The sequence below is a fragment of the Panicum virgatum genome, chromosome 7K (genome assembly GCF_016808335.1).
Source record: "Panicum virgatum strain AP13 chromosome 7K, P.virgatum_v5, whole genome shotgun sequence".
NCBI classification, from domain to species: domain Eukaryota; kingdom Viridiplantae; phylum Streptophyta; class Magnoliopsida; order Poales; family Poaceae; genus Panicum; species Panicum virgatum.
Window position 1 is genome coordinate 33,601,113 of NC_053142.1, and position 21,461 is coordinate 33,622,573.

Consider the following 21,461-nt stretch of genomic DNA (forward strand, 5'->3'; position numbering starts at 1 on the left):
ATTAGATGAGAGTTAATTTATATAGAACCTGGAGCTAAAATAATGAAAGTAAGGAATTACCTTAGTTGCTTTTTCTGCAAAATAAACCACCAGCCAAATGCCTTGCATGTCTAGATATGTGGGCTAAGTTATATCCACTGGTCGGGTAAGTCTTGCTGAGTATTAGTATACTCAGGGTTTGTTGTTTACCCTGTTTCAGGTATAAAAGCTAACCAGGATTCGCATCAGTGGGCACGATGTGACGTCCTCACGTGTTCATAGTTATCGTTTTGTTTTATTGGTTCTCAATCAAATTTCCTTCTCTCAGATCATATTCTCTTCCGCTGCTGTCATTTATTTTATGTAAATTCTAAATTTGAAGTTGTTTTGTAAATATTTATGTTATTATCTATTTTGTGAAAATATATTATGCTGGTACCGTCTGTGCTCGCCGTCGCGCGAGACTTCTGGTGTGTTTCGGTCGGCCTGTGGGTTGGAAACAGGCTGTCAAGTTATACTTAATTAAGCTAATGCGCCTGATGCGTTCAAATGATGGCCATTACGCTTAATTAAGCCTTTTAACTTGGCGGTTCTGTCACAGAGATCCTCTGCAGTCGATCTCCATGACTGCTCCCGGCAGTCGCTGCATCGGAGCCGTTCACTGCCATCCAACAGAGCAGCTGAGCCCAGGCACTCTACCTCATTCCCACCTTGTTCGGCCCAACAACACGGCCTGCTTAGCGTTGCCGCCGTCTTCTGCTTAAGCGCCGTCGCCATCTTCCGCTCGAGCGCCGTCGCCATCCTTTGCCCGGAGCCACGCCGTCGCCATCCGCTCGCCCAGAGCCGCGCCGTCGCTTCCCTTCGCTGCGAGTTGCATTGTTGCCGCTCCCATGCCGAGCGTCTCGCCGTCGCCATCCCTTCGCTGCGGGCTGCGGCATCGTTGCGTATGAAAGGGCGTGCTGGTGTTAGGATTAGTGCTCCAGCTAGTGCTCTTGGACTCCACGCCATGTAAGCACACATCCAAGCATAGTGCGGCAACGACAAGGTAAGGGAAGCAGAAGAACAAGAACGAGATTGGGCCGCCCATGGATTGGATTGGAATTTCAGAGAAACAAAGGAAGGCAGATGCTTTCCTTGCCATGCGGCGGCAACTAGCTTAGCTCATCTTGTGGCTGCTGCCTGGTTATCCAAGCGCATGATCGCATACCAAGGAAGTAATCCTTTACAATTGCTCTGTTTTCGCATTGAGATGGACAAAAAAGAGGAACTCTAGCTAGCTATGCGAGCTGGTCGAATTTCTGCTCGGTCGGGTCACCTGGCGTCGCCCCGCCGGTGCTACTGAACCTGATATTGTGGCGCTGAAGCTCATCGACGGCCGCGCCGCCGGCACGAACGGCGGGTCCGACTCGCCGCTCAGCGTCACGAACAGCAGCTCCGGCTCTGGGCTCGAGCACGCCAGCCCCACCAGCAGCGCCCGCGCACCTCGCCGTCGTCCAACTCGCCGCCCAGCCGGGGGTCCACGGGACCACGGCGTCCAGGATGCGGGCCTCGCCGTGGAGGCTCCACACCCACTCTGGGCAAGGGGATGGTGACGACGCTCGAGCTGACGGCGTGACGCTTGAGCAGAAAACGGCGGCAGCGCAGGCCGTGTTGTTGGGCCGCACAAGACGCGAACGAGGTAGAGTGCCTGGGCTCAGCTGCTCCGTTGGATGGCACTGAACGGCTCCGATGCAGCGACTGCCGGGAGCAGTCACGGAGACTGACTGCAGAGGATCTCGTTCCACGGCGGCTTCTCCTCGCGAACGAACACCACCACCGGGCACCAGCCTATTCGCCAGCGCAGCCGCAGCGCGCCGTCCATGGAGCCCGCGCCGCTCTCGTCGCTGCAGGAGGAAGGGGAGGGGGAGCCCGCCGGGGAGGACTCGTCCGCCTTCTCCGCCGCCGCCGTCCCGCCCCGCCCGGCCACGCAGTAAGCCACCCGCCCGCCCCTCCCCCAAACTTCTCCTGCACCTCCCGAATGGCCGAATCTCCATCTCTTTCCCCCCTGTCCCCTGACCCGGTGCCTCCGCAGCAGCCACTCGCTCCACAAGTACGCGCCGCTGGACTGGTCCGCCTACTTCGACGAGGAGCGCCGCGTTGCCATCCCCGGCACCGACGATGTGCGTGCGCTTGACGACTAAGAATCTCAGGGTGGCTTTTTTTACTCCGCTGTCCTGCCGATGCGATCTAAATGCTGGGCCGTTTGTTTTTGTTTCTCTTCCCTGTTTTGGGTTTTCTTCCAGGTCTTCAATGTGTACACGGCCGGATCGGAGGGCCCCGTCGTGTTCTGCCTGCACGGAGGAGGCTACTCGGGGTAAGCCTGCGCGGCTGCGCCACGGTTTATTTTCTGCGAATCCTCTACATGTTGTTGTTGCTGAATTGCGCTAACACTCATGCCTTGGGGCCTTGCTGGAAATGCGTAGCACTGAGGGTGATTGAACTGGGTGTACCCTAAGTGGTAGTGTTTACTTTTACACTGTAAAGGTACCAGTGAGGATATATCATAAACGATTTTTTTTAACAACAACTGCTATCTGTAACATTCAAATTTGTGGGAGTGAAAAGCTTGTGCTTCAGGGCTACTTTTGAATAACCCAGGTGTGGAATGCTTGCTTTGTCTAATGAAGGGTCGCACACTTGCATCTTTCTGACTTCTGAGCCTTCTGGAGTTTTTTTCTCTCTCTCTCCTGGGTGCCACTGAAAATATAGCAATAGCATTGTCTGCTGCAGTTGTGAAAGGTTTTTGTTAAATTTCGTTTTTGATTAATGATTAGTAGGTTTAATGGTGAAATGCTGCAATCAAATTGCTTTTGTTCCTGAAAATGTACGCAATTGATCTTGATTGATGGGAAGGTTCTAATCTCTAAATAGCTATAGGTGCCACTATAGGTGCTGTTGCGTATTTTGGCGCCTTGCCACTGTAAAGGCTATTTAAAACCTTGCTTGGTAGGGAAGCACGCGAAGACAAAATTTGTCTTGTATTTTTGCTAATCTTGTAACGCCTGCATTAATAGCTTGACCTTCTTATGCAATTTTACCATAGCAAAATTGTTTATTAAACAAAGATGTGCTTACGTTACTGTGATTATTCTTTCATCTCTTAGGCTTTCATTTGCTGTAGCTGCACGTCAAATGAAGGACAAGGCCCGTGTTGTCGCCATGGATCTACGGGGACATGGAAAGTCAACAACAAGCGATGATTTGGATTTGTCCATTGATGTATGCAACTTGTTTGTTATAATTGATTGTTACAGTCTCATACGTACGAGTTGATTGATGGTTGTACTTCAATTATGGAAGCTGTTTCATGACTTGTTGCCCACTGCTGGACACAATTTCAGTCTTTAAAAATGTTTTTTCACCACTGCAGACTCTTACTAACGATGTCATAGCCGTTATACGTACCATGTATGGAGATTTACCACCAGCAATTATACTTGTTGGACATAGGTGAGTCAGGACCATGCATTTTCCTCTCTTTATTTTCTTCTGTGCATGCATTCCAGGTTAACTGAAAGTTGTAGCTTGGTATAGCTGTGGCTTTCTGAAAGATAATATCAGCTGAGGAGGCAATGATCCTGAAAAGTTACTTTTCATCGTTTTGAAACAACCACCGAAACATCATGCTCTTGATCATTTCCAGCTTCATTTACTATTATTCTGCTTTATAGAATGCCTCTTTTGTCTTTTAGCTGTTTGTTTATAATATTTCGATTGATATCCCTAAGTATTGATAAACCTTTACTATGGAATGCTCGAACTTCCTTTTTAGCATGGGTGGTTCAGTGGCTGTACATGTGGCTTCAAGAAGAGAGATTCGAAATCTTCATGGGCTTGTTGTCATTGATGTTGTTGAGGTTTGTAACAGTTTTTTCCTTATGTAGCATCTTTTGTTTCTGTATAAAAATCTTAATCATTGCTGATTTTGGGCACATTTCCTATTTAAGCAGGGAACAGCGATGGCTTCACTGGTTCATATGCAGAAGATCTTATCCAATCGGGCACAGCATTTCCCTAGCATTGAAAAAGCAGTACGTTAATTTCATACTACATTGTTTCTGTAGTCCTTTCTGGTAACATCAAATCAGCTTTAAATATATATAATTGCTCGTTACTCTTAGCATCTGAAAATATATCCTGTTCATCTCCTTAAGCTGAAATGAGTTGCAAACAGATAATTGGAGCTGTGCATGGCATCACAACAAATGTGCAAAGAATGAACAAAGATGAAGAGCAATTGTTGGATGAAACTAAATTCAATTTTGAATCAATTTCATGCTTATTAAGCCATGTGATCATAACCATTCTTACTAAGGATGAAGTAGTTATTAAGCCTTGCGATTACAATTGTTCTTACTAAGGCAGCAGATATTGCTAAATTTATCCCCCTACATTGTTTCTTATTGGATCAATTTTGAAATTATGCAGATTGAATGGAGTGTCAAAGGTGGGCCTTTAAGAAACATCGAGTCTGCTCGTGTGTCCATTCCGTCTACCTTGAAATATGATGAATCACGGGAATGGTGAGCGATAAGTTGCATAGTGTATGTTTGTAGAATTGTGCCTTTCAGGTTTGTGCTTCAAATGTAGTATTGGTTATTTAAGTATGCCGTTGTACTTTGTTTCAGCTATACATATCGCACTCCTCTTGAGCAAACAGAAAAGTACTGGAAAGGATGGTATGCTTTCAATCTGATGATTTTTTTTTAAAAAATGTGTCTTTCATTTTAGTAAAATCATTTTATTCTTCTGATGCCTTTTATTTTCTTTTTACTAACTACTCTAATGTTTTTTTGTTAGGTATGAAGGCCTTTCAGACAAGTTCTTATCTTGTCCAGTGCAAAAGATCCTGTTATTAGCTGGCACTGACAGACTGGACAGGTTTGTTATGCCTGAGTATGCGGAATTCTCTGTTTTCTATTCCATGTCCATGAGTTTTGCCGAACTTCTAAATATCATCACGTTTTGCTACTGACGTAACTTAGTGTCATTCATATTTTGCTGCTTCTCAATTGCAAGTCGCATCAGGATTGGTTTGCTAAGCGAGCTCGTGGCATATTTTATGGTTTATAATCTGTTTATTTAAAGAGATTGCATTAGTAATGAAACTATCATGATTATGACTGGCAAAATACAGAAATTTCTTGCCAGGCTTGGTCGCTAGCTAGAGCTTTGAATGGCAAATCGGATGGTGCTAATCAACTACCGAAATGCTGCTTTCATTGAAACCAAATATATTGTAAATTGTTTGCCATGTTCTGAAATGCTGCTTTCATTGAACGCCCAATCCTAATATCCTATCACCTTCATAGTACTGTTGTGTAATGTGAAAGTGTGAAACACCTCCTATAACTCCATGATACATTATGGAGGACAAATGTTGTAATGTATTGGTTAATACATTTTGCAGAGCTTTAACAATTGGTCAAATGCAAGGAAAGTTTCAAATGGTGGTGGTTCGGCACACTGGGCATGCCATACAGGTTAGCTCTCAAGACGTTCAAATTAAGATATTTTTTGAAAAGAGCAAATTAAGATATTTTAATATGAGTCGCTTGGCATTAATTCTTTTATGCTAGGAGCTTTTGCGCCATTCTCGCCAGTGGTTATTTCTAGAGCTTATGATGATCCTGCTCTGCCTTGATGCTAGGGCCACTTAAAGAAATTTCACAGATTTTCTGACATGTAGCTATAACAGGAATTAGCAGCCAAAGGTTCATTTGCTGAGCGCTGTTGTGTTGTGCTATAGTTTGTCAACTTCTTAACTTTAGGAAGCATTGGTTTTGGCAGTATAGTTTTAATCAACGAATTACAAACCTTTACGAGTTTCAATACTCAAATCATTATTTTCAGGAAGATGTACCTGAAGAATTTGCATCGCACATACTGAACTTTATATCTCGCAACAAAATAGGACCTAATGGTGTTGAGGTCAGTAATTAACCCTTCCATAGTCTCTCATCCTATATTTGATATGTGTACAATTTCTCCTCTATCTGTTCCCTTTCTCCATGCCTTAACCAAATGTTTGGTACTTTTCTTTTTCTCAGATACCTGGCCTTATTAAAAAATGGGGACACTAGATTGGATGCAAACGGAACTGTTCCAGTATTGACAATATTTAGGAAAATGATGAGTAGATGTAGGTCCGTGGTGATCATGCAGGCGAGAGCAATCAATCGTTGGTTTCATCATGTGGTGGCGACTCCAGCGTCGCACGAATTGTTTCTTTTTTTGTGACATGTTTTTGCGACGTGTGTGCCTTTTGTACAAGGTTTCTTATAGTAAGTAAAGCTGAGTGCATTATTATGCTTTCCATGAAGTTTCACTCGTACCAAGAGACTCCAGCGTCGCACGAATTGTTTTTTTTTGTGACATGTTTTTGCGACGTGTGCCTTTTGTACAAGGTTTCTTATAGTATGTAAGTAAAGCTGAGTGCATTATTATGCTTTCGATGAAGTTTCACTCGTACCAAGAGGATAAGCTCATAACATGAATCTTAGTAGGAATAATTTGTGCGGTGATAAAAAAAAAGGAATAATCTGTGCCAATGGGGTAAAATCCAAATGAAAACATCGACGCCACGGTGAGCAGTTGATTAGCTGAAGATAGCCCAAAATGCAAACGAGTTTTACTGATGATATATGTTCGAGTCTTTATAGAAAAAAAAGCTGGGTATGTCTATCATCCAGTATGCTTAAACATTACTGATTACTCCCTCCGTCCCAAATTACTAATAATTTGGAATAGTCCAAATGACTAATAATTTGAAATAGAGGGAGTACATGGTTAACAATTCAGCTACAAGGTACGAGGTCTACGAACAGCCAAGGCTCTACTTTTCTGCATTTCTGCTCCGTGAAACTAATCGGCCTGAACATAGTGCATATGCAAAACTTAAATAGGCGAATTACTAATATGCGAACTAGATTTATTGTTGATGATAGACTTCAGCTGCCGGAAACAATGCCAAGTAATTGTAAATACTGAAGCATATTTAAGCTAGAAAATCAAATGGATGCGCAGGAAACATCTCTTATCTGCCAAAATTGTAGATATCGCTCTAAAAGGATATAAGCTCAGTCATATTCACCGTGTTCGGCAGGCTGGAGCTGGAGTGGTGTGAGAGAAAAACACTGTTACCTGGCTGGAGGCTGGAGCTGGAGTGGTGTGAGAGGAAATTACTGTAGGGCTGGAGCCCTACCCACTAGCCGAATACGGTGATTAACTGCCAAAATGGTGTACTTCGCTAGGATATAAGCTCAGTCGAGAGGCTGATAGTACAAGGTTTACCTCAATGTACAAAGTAAACTCACTAAGGAACTATTTTACAGGAGCTCTCATGCTACATGAAGATGAGGGGGAATGTAAATACGAGAATGCCATCCCTACTTTAATCTGTTCTATCTCAACAAAATTCCGGATTAAAGTCACAGCTGTAGTGACTAAATATGGCCACAGCCAAGGGAAGCAGAATGGGAAACCCACTCAGTTAGTCCTTGAACAAAAGGCTGAACATTAAGTCAAAAGGCTATCATAGGATCATGTCACGACTTGCTTGCATCTCAATATGCTCCTGATCACCTATGGCAAAGGTATCAGCAACCGGAAAATAGACCAGAATAACAATACCGACCATGGCAGCAAGCATCAGCACAAGGAAGGAGGCAAACACAAGAGCCTCATGGACTTCACCAGGCCAAGGAAGAACTGTTAACCCAAGAAGTGTCGCCCGGGGAAGTAATATTCCAGTGGCGACAATCAGCATATATATCCTTCGTCGTAGTCCCTTGTTGATCACCAGCGATAGCATTTGACCACCGACAAGCATGACATAGACAGTCAAAATGGTGTAGAACGCCCCAAGGAATATGCTGCTCAACAATGGGTATGTGCACGTAATATCGCCGTTGTGGATTGCAGAGGCAGAATACCAGTACTTTGCAATCTTTGATGGTTGACCATCATCTGAAGAAATATAAGCACCAACGAAAATAACACAAGCCTCCCAGATGATACAAGGTGAGCATAGAATGAATGCTGCACGTATGGTCTTCCGATTCCATTTCCGGTTCAAGGTACCAAGCTCTTGCTTCTGCAAAGCTGCGCTAAGAAGGAAAGAGAGCAAGAGGAACAATCCTGGTTCTGCAAACCCCAGATTTGAGATGATGTAGAATTTGCACACATTCACTTGCCATGCCTGGTCAGAAATTAGCCTCCCCTCCCCGTTTATAAAGGTGAGCCGGAGTACCTCACCAATACCCCACCAGAATGCAACAAGCATCAATGCTATCCGAGTCAGCCATGGCCCGTTGAAGTAGCTAAGCCTCTGGTAACCTCTTCTTTTGATCCACAGCTGGAAGTACACCGAGCGGCAGAGGCAGATCAGGCCCAAGATGGAGACTATGGAGATGAGAGCAATGGTCACCACACCAATGATATTGGTGAAATATGTGATCAAGTGCATCACATAAAGCACCGCAACTTGAGACCTCCAAGCATTCTCACTTTTATCATCAACACAGGGGCTGTTCTAACATCCTACAAACCGAACAAAACACTAAGACAGGAAACCTGCAAGGAATGGGGAGCAAGTCAAATTATCAACAGATGTAACTTGGAAAATATGCACAGGTAGGTGCCAGCAACGCTGTACTTATACGCAACAATAGATGAAAGACAATACTTGTCAACGGTAGACTTCAAATGGACAATACAAACAAATGAAGCTTCCAATCTACTTCGTGCTTATCTTCCACATGGCTCCATTCAACAAAATATTGGACGTGTTCAGCATCACACATTCACATAGGTCCAATTACAGTTTTGCTACATCCCTTTTAGTTGTCCAGCAATGCTTCGCCTCACTTCCCACCCACAGATGACTTTTATAAACATCCAAAAATGACTTTCATAAACAGAACTCTCCAGATCCACCAACTATTGCGTCATGATTAGGTGATCATCGCCCATTACCTAATCACATATGCAACAACAACACGATAGGGAAAAAGAGAAGAAGCCGACAAGGACTCCAACAAGAAAACTTATGCAGATTGACGCAGGAATGCTGACCAATTCAGAGAGATAAATCAACTACATGATCTCAACCTAAAGCTCACGGCCATATAGAGGCGAAATTCCCGAATATCACTGCAGAACTAAAACCGAATTATAAAGCACAGAATCTACAGCTTACCATACTATCCCCAATTTTTAGCAGAAAAAAATCATCATACAGTCCGCAAAAATTAAGCCCTAACCGTACGGATTGGAAAAAAATTCAACTAATGCTAATAAATTGAATCTCTAGGTCATCAATCAATAACCATACATCGGAATTAATTCGAGAGAGTAAAAGAAGCTGGATGGTAATTTACCAACCGAATTTTCGAGATTGAGCAGCCACGGAAGCGCCGGTTGAGCCGAGCCGCCGAACAATGCGCCGGAGAGCCGAGGCGGAGCAGCGGGCGACCAGCGGGGGGCGGTAGCGCGAGCCCCCCCAGCCCCCGGCGTTTCGGCCGGCCGGCGATCGGCGACAGGGCGCAAGCCGCGCGGGTGCACCGTGCCGCCGCTGGGATCGGTCTCTGCGTCCTCCTCCCGCAACTAGGCTCGATGTCTGTCCTCGTGGGAATCAGAATTGCAACGGAAAAGGAGGAGACGGAGGCGGGGGAGAGGTGGTTGGCCGAAAGAGGACAATTGCTTATACAGCTGTATTTTATTTTGTTTTCTAACAAATATATTTTTTTTGCGGAAACGGTAGAATTTCGTTCCTAGGGTCATAAAGAAAACCCGAAAGATATTTCGCGAGTTCCAATATCTAACTTTTTATTTCATACTTTTTATAATTATAAATATGGCCGGGTTTAGATGCACCGTGTAAAATTTTTAAAATGAAATCTTTGCATATTTGAAGTATTAAACATAGATTAATTACAAAACTAATTACAGAATTTGTCTATAAACTATAAGATGAATTTATTAAGACTAATTAATTTAGTATTAGCACATGTTTACTGTAGCTTTATGTAATAATTTATTGTCTAATCATGGCTTAATTATACTCATTAGATTCGTCTCGTAATTTACAAGCAAACTATGCAATTAGTTTTATTTTTTTCTAGATTTAATACTTCATGTATGTGCCGCAAGATAGTTTTGAAATTTTGAATTTTACATCTAAATAAGGCCATGTGAAATTCAGTACCGATCGTCACAAAGGCCCCAATATTAATATTTATAAAGTTGTTGGCTGGCGTTGCATCAGTGCTAACGAGGCCGTCCAACTTAGCTGTTATTGCCTTTCCGAGTATCGTTCGTACTAACTGTTGATATAGAATTTTTTTCCGGATTGTACAACCAGTTACGGTACTAAATCCAGAATCCTAACAAACCGATTTGTTGGCAACTATACATTATTTCTAAAAAGAGAGAAAAATGTTTATCCCTTTTCACTATGTAAAGGATGGGTGAAAGACTGTTTGAAACTTCTCATGTACTCGTATTCCCTTTCTTACATCCCCTGCTAGTCCAAAGATTTGATATGTTTTGCCACTTGCAAGATTAGATCGAAGTCGAGGAAGGATGGGCAGCTAGAATCCTGACGAGCAGCAACCTAGTTCTCTATATATCTAGCATCTTCAAGGCTCCCTTTCTCACTAGTTTTTTGACCGGAGGGTGAGCCAACCTAGCAGAGTAGCAGTAATCTAGAAAACTCCAATCTAAATCACTAACACTATCAAAGTGAGACGATACATGTTACCAGATAAGATGACGAAAATTAGAGGGGGGTACGTTTTATGCAACTATATTTTGAACCCAACCAAACAGCTAGCTGTGCTGACTATTTGATCAATTTTCAGAGTTGGATGAGCTTTTGTCGAATATCCCACGCCTCATTCGCATAAATTGTACATGGCCCCTTCTGTCCACAACACTGTACAACCACCAGCCCCAAGAACATGCGCAGGACTCAGGTCAACGCTACATAGCAGAGCCACCGCCCCAGCGTCACAGCTCTGCACATCACGGGTTGTGAAATGCACGTTGACTCCTCGTATCAGCATAACACCCATCGTGAGTTGGCTGAACATGTATGTTACCTTGTTGATTTGAGTTTTGGGTAACCAGTTTTTATGGCTGCTTTTTTTTTTTTTCAAAACAGAACGTCTCTGTCCCTTTTTCCCTTGAAAGTCTGTCCCTTCCGGATACTGCTCCTCCGTGCCTATGCTTTTCATTGCGGGCAGTTCTTTTCCTGTACCAATTCAGAATTCAGAAGCAATTCTTTTCCTGTACCAAAAGTAGTCCGTGCCATTGTGGGCAAGAAACCTTTTGCTGTCCTGTATTCTGATGTGGGTAGTACGGCACGGACCAGGAAACGGAAGCAGATAATCATAGTGATTTATTTGGCTATCATCTCGAAAAAGAGCCGTTTTGGATATCAGTTCTATTAGCATAATACACTGACAAAAACACCATCATAAGATAGTAAACAGCCTATACATGTAGCATCACTCATCTGCGACTTGGGGCGAGTACTACATGCATGGTCACCTCCAATGTGATCGGCAACGCAGAGCTAGTACAAATGCAAGAACATAAATCAAACCATAAATATAATTGGTATCTTTGACCAATGACCAAGATTCACTGTGTTCGGCAGCCAGCTCCAGCCCCAGTCCAATAATATTTTTCTCTCACACCACTCCAGCCAGCCCAACAGTATTTTTCTCTCACACCATTTCAGCTCCAGCCTTCGGCTCCAGCCTGCCAAACGCAGTGATTGTCATCATTTGCCTAATACACAGCTAAATAGCACCAACCAAAACGGCAAGCCCAGCAGCAGAAAGCGAAGACACACAGGAGGATTAAGCAATCAAGACGCTCTCGCAGTGGCACACACCAAAAGCACTGTGACACTTGTGAGGTTAGCAGCGTCTAGTGGCCATGGCCAAGGCCAAACACTCGCAGCCAAGCCAAATTGATGATGAGCAGCTAGCCGGCCGAGGGTGAGGGAGAGGTAGCTTCAGAAGCTTAGCAGCCTAGCAGGCGTCCCACAGGGAGCCGTGCGACCAGCACTGGGCCACCTCCGCGTCGCCGACGCCCGTGGCCCAGCCCGGCGGGTCCAGGAGCATGGCCTCCGCCATCTCGGCCCACAGCCTGGGCGAGTCGAGGTCCAGCTCGAACTCCTCATCGCTCCCGCCGAGGAGCTGCCCGGCGGCCCCGACGAGGTCGAGGTCGAGCTCGTCGTGGCGGCACCGCGCCGCGGCCGCCTGCTGCTGCAGCAGCAGGAGCGCCGGGTCGCAGCGCACCCGGTCGGCGGCCGCGGCGGCGGCGGCGCGCACGTCGCCCGGGCGCGTGGTGGCGGGGCGCGGCAGCCAGGCGACGCAGGCCGGGAAGTTGAGCTGCGCGTCGCGGCCCCGCAGGCGCAGCGCGGCCACGTCGTGCGCCACCGCCGCCATCTCGGCCGACTCGAAGCTGCCCAGCCAGATGCGCGTCTTGGTGCCCGGCTGCCGGATCTCCGACACCCACTTGCCCCACTTCCGCTTCCGCACGCCCCTGTACTGCTGCTGCTGTGACGACGAGCTGCTGCTGCTGCTCGTCATCGGAGGCATCTGCAGCTGCTCGCCCATTCGGTCCATCGTCGTCATCATATATGCACGAAAAACTTCTTGAAAATTAGCAAAGAATGTGTGCGATTGAAGAACGATGAGGAATTGGGTATGATCGTGATGATCACGGCGCCCGCCTTATATATAGGCCGCGCACGCGCGATGGGGTACACCGGCCGGCCGGTTCGCAGCTAGCAAGTCGCTTCAAGAGGCCAGCTACTATGTTAAGCTCATGATTTGATCCATGATTGGGGGGGCGCAATAATGCCCGCCCGCGCGCGCGCGTCCTGGGGCGCGGCACTGTGCGCGCGCAGTTGCTGTGGCCTGTGGGCGCTTCGCGGCTGTAGGCTCGTGCACCGCTACGATCGATCCGAGCTCTAGGCGAGGCCATACACTACTACTACTGTTTGGACGAACAGCAAAGGACACATAATGGAGAGCTAGCACTGCAAGTGTATGCGTCCTATCATCCTTTTGTCTCATTGATTTGTCAACAAGGATCGGAGAATGATGAAGACGTACTCTACAGTATTGTGGAAATCAAGCGCCAACTATTGACTAGATATAGGTCCAATTTCTTGGAGCTAGAAGTACGTGTGTTCACTTTGAGATCGCTCTCGCATGTGTATTGCTATCTATCTTCTCGTTTGCTGATTTGCACGTTTGGTTTCTCCAGTACCGTACTACCTTCTCCAAATTCAGTGTGCTTTTCTAGGGAGGACGAAGGAGAGGGCTTTGGTCGCTGGTGGCCCTGGCCCTGGCCCATGCATTCTCTCCATTGTGGGCATGGGGTCTAGTACCAGCCTGGACCTGGACTGTTCCTGACTCCTGAGATTGAGAGAGACGCGCATGGCTCGGGAGAGGACGGAGAAGCTGGCGACGAACAGTGCCGGGATCTCTCGCCTCGATCTGAACTCTGAAGGCACAGTGATGGCTCTGCACACGCGCGTACGGTTGGAGAGGCACGCCGCAGCAGCAGCACATGATAAAGGCTCTAGCTAGCTAGTAGCATGGAGCCATCACACACGCAGGGACGACGACGATGCCCTGGATGATTGGATCTTTTGTTGAAGACGGGTCGAGTCCCAAATCGGGGAAGGAGGGCATGTATCCGTGTGGGCGCCACCGCGGTAGGGCGCCACGTGTCGGTTCGGGGACGTACGTACGGTACGGAGGGGCAAGGGGCCGTACGCCCGTACCCACCATGCCCTACCAATCATGTCTCTGTGCTCACTGCGGCGAGTGTAATCAACTAATCATGCATGCATCAAGCGCATCCAGCCCACAGCTCGATCGATCGGTCTGGAGATTTTACTTTTTCTATCCTTTGATGAATTCGCTCCCAGTCCCAGTGGTGCAGAGCTACACTGAAATGAATTTTCGAAAAAAAAGAGCAACACTGAAATGTTCTGCTTATTCTCGCCTGGACAGGGGCCGGGGCATGTTGATCACTTGATCGTATACTCACAACTGGGCATTCGGTTCCTTGGTTTTCGAAGAAATTCGGTTCCTAGAAAATAGGAACCGATCGGTTCCAAGAAATTTCAGGAACCGAGTATTTCGGTTCGGTTTCGGTTCTAACCGAACTAACCGAATTTTTTTACCGAAAGCTAAGATAACAAGAAAAATATACATGTTCTATAGCAAATTTAGACAATACTTCCTCTACTTTAGAGAATAATAATTGAGAAGAGAACAATAACAATATAGTAAGAGAAATACATGGCAATTGAAGTATGATACATCACATGTAAACTAAATATACTCTTACAAAATGCAAAGTTTATGTAATTCGGTTCTTTCGGTTAATTCGGTTACCCGAGGGTAGGAACCGAATTTTTTTCGGTTATTTCGGTTCTTCAATATCTGGAACCGAACAAGGAACCGAATTTTTCGGTTCCGGTTATTTCGGTTTCGGTTCCGGTTCTTTCGGTTCGGTTTTTCAGTTTCGGTTAAATTTGCCCACCCCCTGAGCACAAGTGCAAGCAGAAAGATTGGCACGGAAAAGACCTTGAAGTTGTTGAGCAGTGTGTGGCTGTTTGCATTGCAGCTGGGAGCTAAGCTACCAGTAGCTATTAGCAGGCACTCGCATTCGTTTCGAAAAGGCTAGCTACTACTAGCACCCAATCATGTAATCGTGATCTGCAGCAGGCTACACAAGGGCTCCGTTTGGATCACTCCTATCACAAAAAAAAGAATCTTTCATGTATAGTGTACTAAATGAAGTTTATTTGTAAAATCTTTTCACGGATGAGTGTAACTTTTCGTAACGAATCTAATGGTAATAATTAATTGATGATTGACTACAATAATGCTACAATAACTAACATCTAATCGTGCGGTCAAAGATCTCATTAGATTCGTCTCGCGAAGTAGAGTAAGGTTGTGAAATTAATTTTATAAATTATCTTTATTTAGTACTCCTAATTATTGATCAAAATTTGCGATACTTAACAAACCAAACAGGGTCAAGAGAGGGGAAAAAATTCTGCTGAAGTCAAGTAGAATAATGAAAGATAAGAGCAAAATATGCAGTCAAAATATCTAGGAGCAGTGAAGCACGAACAGTGCGTGAACAGTGACGAGGATGAGGCTTACGGCTACTTGACGAGCGCAGTGGATCCCCACGCGCGGCTGTCGCGAGTGGAATGGCATTTTCTAGTATGCTACGTACCGCCGTACAGGGATCTTGCAATCATTGTCCGAGGCCCGGTTGGCAAAAAGTTTACTAAACCGTTCCATCAAATTTTCGGACACATATATTAAGCATTAAATATAGATAAAAATAATTAATTACACAATCTAACTAATTAGCACGAGAAGAATATTTTAAACCTAATTAATTCATGATTGAACATTATTTGTTAAATAACAACGAAATATGCTACAGTAACTTTTCACCCTAAAATCGCGAACTGAACTGTTGTCGCACGGTGGTTGGCTGCTCCTCGTAACCTTGCGTTTGGCGCGGCAACAACGACACACACACACACACCAAACCGTGCATCCACCAGTGCACGATTACAAGTCCAACCTAGCGTAGTGCGCGCGCTATGAGAGGTATACAAATCGTAGCTCCATTTTCAGATCAACTAAGCGTGGTCAATTGGTCGCCAGCCGTACGTGCGCGCGAAGCCCGGGCATGTCGGCCGAAAGAGAGCCACACACGGGTGGCGGCAGCCGCGCTTGTGGCCGCGGCGCCCGCTGCGTCACCACCCCGCCTCCGCCCCCGGGCTCCCCGGGGCCCCGCCGTCGACCCTCCCGACCTGACCTCGGTCGGATTTGACCGGTCGGCCCGCGCGCCTCGCCGGGAGGAGCGCATGCATGCATGCACCGCGCTGCGCCGCGCTGCACGGCCGCCGGCGGGCCAGCAGGGCGCACGACGCCACCGCCAGCCGCGCCCGTGCGCACCGGCGGCGACGCGAGGCCGGCCTATCTGCAGCTGCGGATGGAATGATGGATGCATGGCATCAGGGATTCAGGGGGCGGTGGGTGGGTGGGTGGGTGGGTGGGTGCGGCTTGTTGCCTGTTCGTGGTACGGGCTCTCCGTGCGCGCGGGATCTATCGGAGAGCGTACGAGATCTCGAGCGTGAGCTGCCCGACCTTAACGCCGCCTTGATTCCGGCGGCCCGCGGCGGAATCAATCATGGGTGCGCGTACAGCGCCGGGACGTGACCGACGACGGACCGGCCGGCGGCCGGTCAAGGAAAGGGATCGGCCGGAGGGCCGCCGCGCGCGCGCGCGAGCGAGCCAGCCAGCACATCGGAGGCGTCCCATCAGAGTATACCAGACTACCGGTACGTACGTTGATCGCCCGCCCCCTTTCTCTCCTGGTCTACACCTTTTCGGTTTGCCTGTACTAACTTGCTTTGTACCTGCACACGATGTCACGGTCCGAGGTGGCCGCCTTACATGCGCGCCGCAGCGGAAATGGATCAGCCGCAGGCCTAGCTCGATCGAGCCTTTACATGCAGGGTTTATTCCGCGGCTTCAAAGCTTCACCTGTTTTACGGAAATCCAGAAACTGCAGAGCATGGATTTGTTTCGAAAGCTTATGGCCGTGTTTGGTTTTCTTCGCGATATTTTTTCACGAGAGAATCTTGCATGCATGAAGTGCTAAACGAAGTTTATTTGTAAAACTTTTTCTTACAAATGAGTGCAGTTTAGCGCGACGGATCTAATGAGTCTAATCAATCCATGATTAGATACAGTAATGCTACAGTAATCATGCTCTAATCATCCTCCGATCATGCAGTCAAAGGCCTCATTAGCTACAGTACCATGCTTGTGGAGGTGATTTTGTAATTAGGCTTCATTTAATACCTCTAATTATTGGTCAAAGTTGCAAAAAGTTTTCGCGATATTTTTCTCACCCTAAACCAAACACAGCCATAAGCTTTTGAAACAAATCGGCTAAAATGAAGTAGAAGTTTGGTGGAATTAGTTTTGTCGTGGTGCTGCAAACCACAGCCGGGTGGCGAAAGGCACCCGCCCTAGCCCAGAGGGTGTGTACTCGGGGGTTAGCTAGTCCTAGTTCGATCTCACTCAAGAACACGATGAACACAGTAGGATTTAGAGTGGTTCGGGCCGCCAGAGCGTAATACCCTACGTCCACTGTGTGTTGTATTGCCTTCCCACGAGAGTGAGGGAGTTCGCGAGAGCTTGTGTCTGTCTGGAGATGTCCCTGTGCACAGCGAACGCCTCCCTTTTATATCTCAAGGGGGCGCGTACACAGCTGTTGGGTCCCCGACAGGTGGGTCCAACGATGTAGTATAAAATAACATACTATTCATACATTATGGCGTTGCAGGCAAAGGAGATCTCTCTCCTGGATTCCTTTGCCTGCTCCCGGAGCCCTTCGTTCATCATGTCCTGGCGCTGTCTTGTCGGGACAATGCCAGATAAAGCCAGTGGCGTCGCCTGCCACGCAGCTTAAGCGGGCTGTGTAGCTTGCGGCGTAGGCGGCATGATGGAAAAGTGCCGTGCCGTCGTATCCATTTAATGCGGCAGACGGGCTCTGCGTGGGTGCGGCACAGGCGGCTGCACTGTGCACCTTGGTAATACGCGGTGCACTGCGAGGCCTGACAAATGCTGTCTCGCGTACCGCGGCGGCAGAGCACGCCTTGTCCTTCTGCATTAAATGCAGTGGGTGGGCGAGTCTTGCAGCGGAAGGCTCGCGTTTCGCCCCGTGTTCCCAGGACACGCGGCGGCTCCGGACCTCCACGCAGGATGGGAGGTCCGGATGGACGCAGGAGGTCCCGGACCCCTGCGGGAGGTCCGAGGCCTCGGCTGTCGATATGGAGCTTCCCTTTCTTAGGGGCATGTGGCGTCTCCGGACCCATCCCCAGGCGGGGAACGGGTCCGGGGCCGTTGGTCTGGTGAGGAATGGGCCTAGCCCGTGGGCCTGGCTGCTCCATCCTTTGCGCGTAGTTTCGAATAACTACGCGGGTCCTGCCTTGCTGCAGTAGGAGTGGGTATCCCTGCTACAGGGTACCGACAGTGGCCCCCGGGCCCACCTCGGGGGAGGTACGAACCCGCAGGTGGGGCCACTACTGTGTTTTGCCTCTGCATAGCTTGAAGCTTCCTTTTGCAGGGGACTTGACTGGCTTTGACCATCTATCGGGTTGTTTGCTACCTCATCGCATCGCAACGGCTTGCTGACTCATGGTCCCCACGCTTAGTGGTTCACTTAGTCATGCGCGCGACGCTCAGCATTGTTGCGGCCGGAGTAACCGGAATTTTTACCACCGGCGCAGTCCCCGAAAATTTCCGCCTCGCTTCACGCGCGCGGGCGACGGTTCGGATCCCGCCTTTTCACACCTCTGTTGGTTACCCGCTCTCCCTGACAGGTGGGCCTGGGCCCCCTTGCATGGACTGGGCGGTTAACTCTAGGTGTGGGCGTCGCTTGGGTTCCAGCGACGGTTTCGGGGCGTGCTGGTTGAGTTAGGCTTTATAATGGGGCGTACCGCATTCCGCGGTTACTTTCCCGCATTCGTCTTCTTCCTCCCAGCCTTTGCGCCCCTTTGCCTCCGAGCTTTCCTTGCCCTTCTCTCCCCTACGCCGGCTGCTCCTCACTCCACCAAGAGATGGCATCCCTTGTTCATCCCCGCCGCTTCCAGACCGAGGGAGAGTTGAACACAGTGCGCCGCCTGCTTGGGTGGAGTGCTCAGGAGACCGGCTGGGGGGTGCGAACAGGCTTGGTTCCCCTCGGTAACCTCCGCACCGGGGAGTTTGTGCTATTCACCTCGCACATCTCCGCCGGCGTGGGACTACCGATTTCTTCGTTCCTGCTGCTGCTGCTGGAAGACTTCGGCCTCCAACTTCAGCATCTGACGCCCCACTCCCTCCTCCTGACGTCCATCTTCGTGCACTTATGCGAGATGTTCGTGGGAGTGCGCCCCTGCGTCATCCTCTTCCGCTACTTCTTCATTCTGGTGAGGTCCAGAAGGAGCAAGGATGAAGTGGGGGGGGGTACTACTTCCAGATAAGGAGCGACCTGCCGACTCCGTACATTCCTGGCCTTGCTGGCGGAAGGTGGGAGGAGTGGCACAGGGATTGGGTGATCGCCACCACCGAAGCCAACGAGCGCCTCACCCTGCCGACCGAGGGGCCTGCCTCCGACAAAGCATCCTGGAGGGCCAAGCCGTCCCTGCAGCCGGAGTTCGACTCCGTGCTGGACAAGATCAGGTCGCTGGCGGAGAGCGGCCTCACCTCATGGCACGTGCTCGGAGACTTCGTGAAGCGCCGGATCGCCCCCCTGAAGCAGCGGCCACGACCGGCGTGGAGCTTCACCGGCCTCAACGATTGCAGCAGGACCCACCGCGGGGAGGGGAGCGACCTGACCCAGGAAGCCTTGGAGGTCCTGGTGAGGACGGTGACGGGAGACGCCTTCATCCCGGAGAACCTGATCCTCCCGCAGAGCATAGTCCCCCTCTGCGAGGACCCCGCGAGGGTGGCGGTGCTGGCTACCCTGCCTACTCTGGACGACGGGGGTCTGGCCCCACGCCAGACCGGAGGCGACTCGAACCGCGGGCTCTGGATCCCTGGCGCATCCGGGGATCAAGCTACACTGAGCACCGCGGGGTCCGGCGCCACCACTAAGGGGAAGCAGACCGCTGCCAGCAGCGCAGCCACGGCCGGCTCCAGCCGGGCACAGAGCAGCTCTGGTGCACCGTCGGGGGGCGCAGGCCGGCGCAGGCTACTCAGGGGCGACGGGACCCTGGTCTCGGAGCCCGCCGCAAAGCCCCAGAGGTCTTCTGAGGGCGCGGGCCAGGGTAGCTCCCGGGTTGCCGGCCCTCACGCGTCCTCTGGGGCGACTGCACCACCACCATCGCCGCCGAGGAATTCCTCCTGCCGGCAGCAACAGCAGCAGTAGCAGCCGCAAGAGCAGCGGCAGCAGCAGGATCAGGTGCAACCCCAGGTCGCGCCCGTGCCGCAGCCACGGGGACAGCAGCAGCAGGAGCAAGCCCGGGTTGCGCCTGCATCGCAGCTGCAAGGGCAACAGCAGCAACGCCAGCAGTCGCAGGAGAAAAAGCTGGGGCTCCGAGGACGCTGGGTACCCGGTACTTCTGGGTTAGTGTTATCCTGCTCTCTTCCCTTGCGCCGGTGCTCTGCTTTTTTCCTGAAGGCCTCTCCGCTTTGTTACCAGGGCTTCTCGCCCCAGCGGTTCTTCTACCATCACCGGCTCGTCGGCTGGTGCCCAGGCGACCACGGCCTCGGCGTCGACAGCGACGGCAACAGCGAGTGCGGGACCCTCAGGTATAGAGACCTCTGCCGACCCAGTGGTGCCTGATGCTGCGCTGATAGGTGCGTCATTACCAGACTCAGCGGTTTCTAATGCTGCAGCGACAGGGGCGCCTGCAGTGGGCGCGGCAGACGCAACGGCGGCAGAGGCGCCGGTGCTGGGTGCAGCCGCACCCGACGCGGCGACGGCGGAGGCACCGGTGCTGGGCGCAGTCGCACCCGACACAGCGACGGCGGAGGCACCGGTGCTGGGCGCAGCCACACCCGACGCGGCGACGGTGGAGGCGCCGGTGCTGGGCGCAGCCGCACCCGACGCGGCAACGGTGGAGGCGCCGGTGTTGGGCGCAGCTGCTCCCGACGCAGCGGCGGCGGAGGCGCCGGTACTGGGCGCAGCCGCACCCAACGCAGTGACGGTGGAGGCGCCGGTGCTGGGCGCAGCTGCTCCCGACGCAGCGGCGGCGGAGGCGCCGGTGCGGGGCGCAGCCGCACCTGACGCAGCAGCGGCGGAGACACCGGAGACAAGTGCTGCAGCAGAAGCCCCCACCTCCAGCTCCGGTCCTGTTGCAGAGGAGGAGTTGGAGGTGGTCTTCGGCAGGCGGCTTCTACAGCTCCAACTCCCGGAGGAGGAAGTAACTCCCCTTCCCCAGGTGCTGTTTCAGGTCCGGCGGTCGATCGAGGAGGCAACCTCTTCTGCCGAGGCGGCCTTCCAGCGGGAGTGGTCTGCTCTGGAGAGCGAGCGTCAGCGCCTCTCCGACTGGCACACCCGCCTAGAAGCGCACACGAAGGCTGAGGCCTCCCGCGCTGCAGAAGCCCGGTCGAAGCTCAAGGCGGACCAAGAGGCCTACCGAGCCAACCTTAAGAAGGTGTTTGACCGGGAGTTCACAGTGTCGAACCGGGAAAAAACCGTGGCGCAGCAGGAGAAGGATTTCGCCATGGAGGTTGTTGGCTTCGCAACTCAGCGGTCCGACCTCGAGACTCGCCTCGCGGCTCAGCAGTCCGAGCTGGAGACTCGCAGCGAGGGCCTCAAGGTCCGGAGGCAGGAGCTCGACGTCTTCTCTGCTACTCTGCGGGGATTGCGCGAGCAACGGC

General features: G+C 50.1%; 3 protein-coding genes across 7 annotated transcripts; 1 reads left to right on the top strand and 2 right to left on the bottom strand.

The window, feature by feature from the left end:
• Window positions 1–1,692: 1,692 nt before the first annotated feature.
• On the top strand, window positions 1,693–6,340 carry LOC120641090 (protein phosphatase methylesterase 1-like). Of its 4 annotated transcripts, none has more exons than XM_039917049.1 (13): window positions 1,693–1,948; window positions 2,051–2,138; window positions 2,262–2,332; window positions 3,140–3,237; window positions 3,389–3,468; window positions 3,791–3,875; window positions 3,969–4,049; window positions 4,447–4,541; window positions 4,647–4,697; window positions 4,819–4,899; window positions 5,429–5,501; window positions 5,872–5,949; window positions 6,069–6,340. In XM_039917049.1, exons 1-13 carry the CDS (start codon window positions 1,708–1,710, stop codon window positions 6,099–6,101), a joined length of 1,155 nt encoding a protein of 384 aa, XP_039772983.1. In that variant the 5' UTR covers window positions 1,693–1,707; the 3' UTR covers window positions 6,102–6,340. The 4 variants fall into 4 exon arrangements, with proteins under 4 accessions (XP_039772983.1, XP_039772984.1, XP_039772985.1 ...); XM_039917050.1 differs by having other exon boundaries at window positions 2,054–2,138; XM_039917051.1 differs by having other exon boundaries at window positions 1,778–1,948; window positions 3,123–3,237.
• A 901-nt stretch (window positions 6,341–7,241) lies between these two features.
• LOC120641091 lies at window positions 7,242–9,692 on the bottom strand. 2 transcript variants are annotated; one of them, XM_039917053.1, is made up of 2 exons: window positions 9,403–9,692; window positions 7,242–8,592 (listed from the first exon to the last, which is right to left on the bottom strand). In XM_039917053.1, the coding sequence occupies exon 2, from the start codon at window positions 8,483–8,485 to the stop codon at window positions 7,553–7,555; it is 933 nt and encodes a 310-aa protein (XP_039772987.1). In that variant the 5' UTR covers window positions 8,486–8,592; window positions 9,403–9,692; the 3' UTR covers window positions 7,242–7,552. The 2 variants fall into 2 exon arrangements, with proteins under 2 accessions (XP_039772987.1, XP_039772988.1); XM_039917054.1 differs by having other exon boundaries at window positions 9,399–9,688.
• A 1,743-nt stretch (window positions 9,693–11,435) lies between these two features.
• Window positions 11,436–12,879, bottom strand: LOC120641092 (ethylene-responsive transcription factor ERF027-like). Its single transcript, XM_039917055.1, has one exon. It carries the CDS (start codon window positions 12,669–12,671, stop codon window positions 12,060–12,062), a length of 612 nt encoding a protein of 203 aa, XP_039772989.1. The 5' UTR covers window positions 12,672–12,879; the 3' UTR covers window positions 11,436–12,059.
• Between the last annotated feature and the right edge of the window lie 8,582 nt (window positions 12,880–21,461).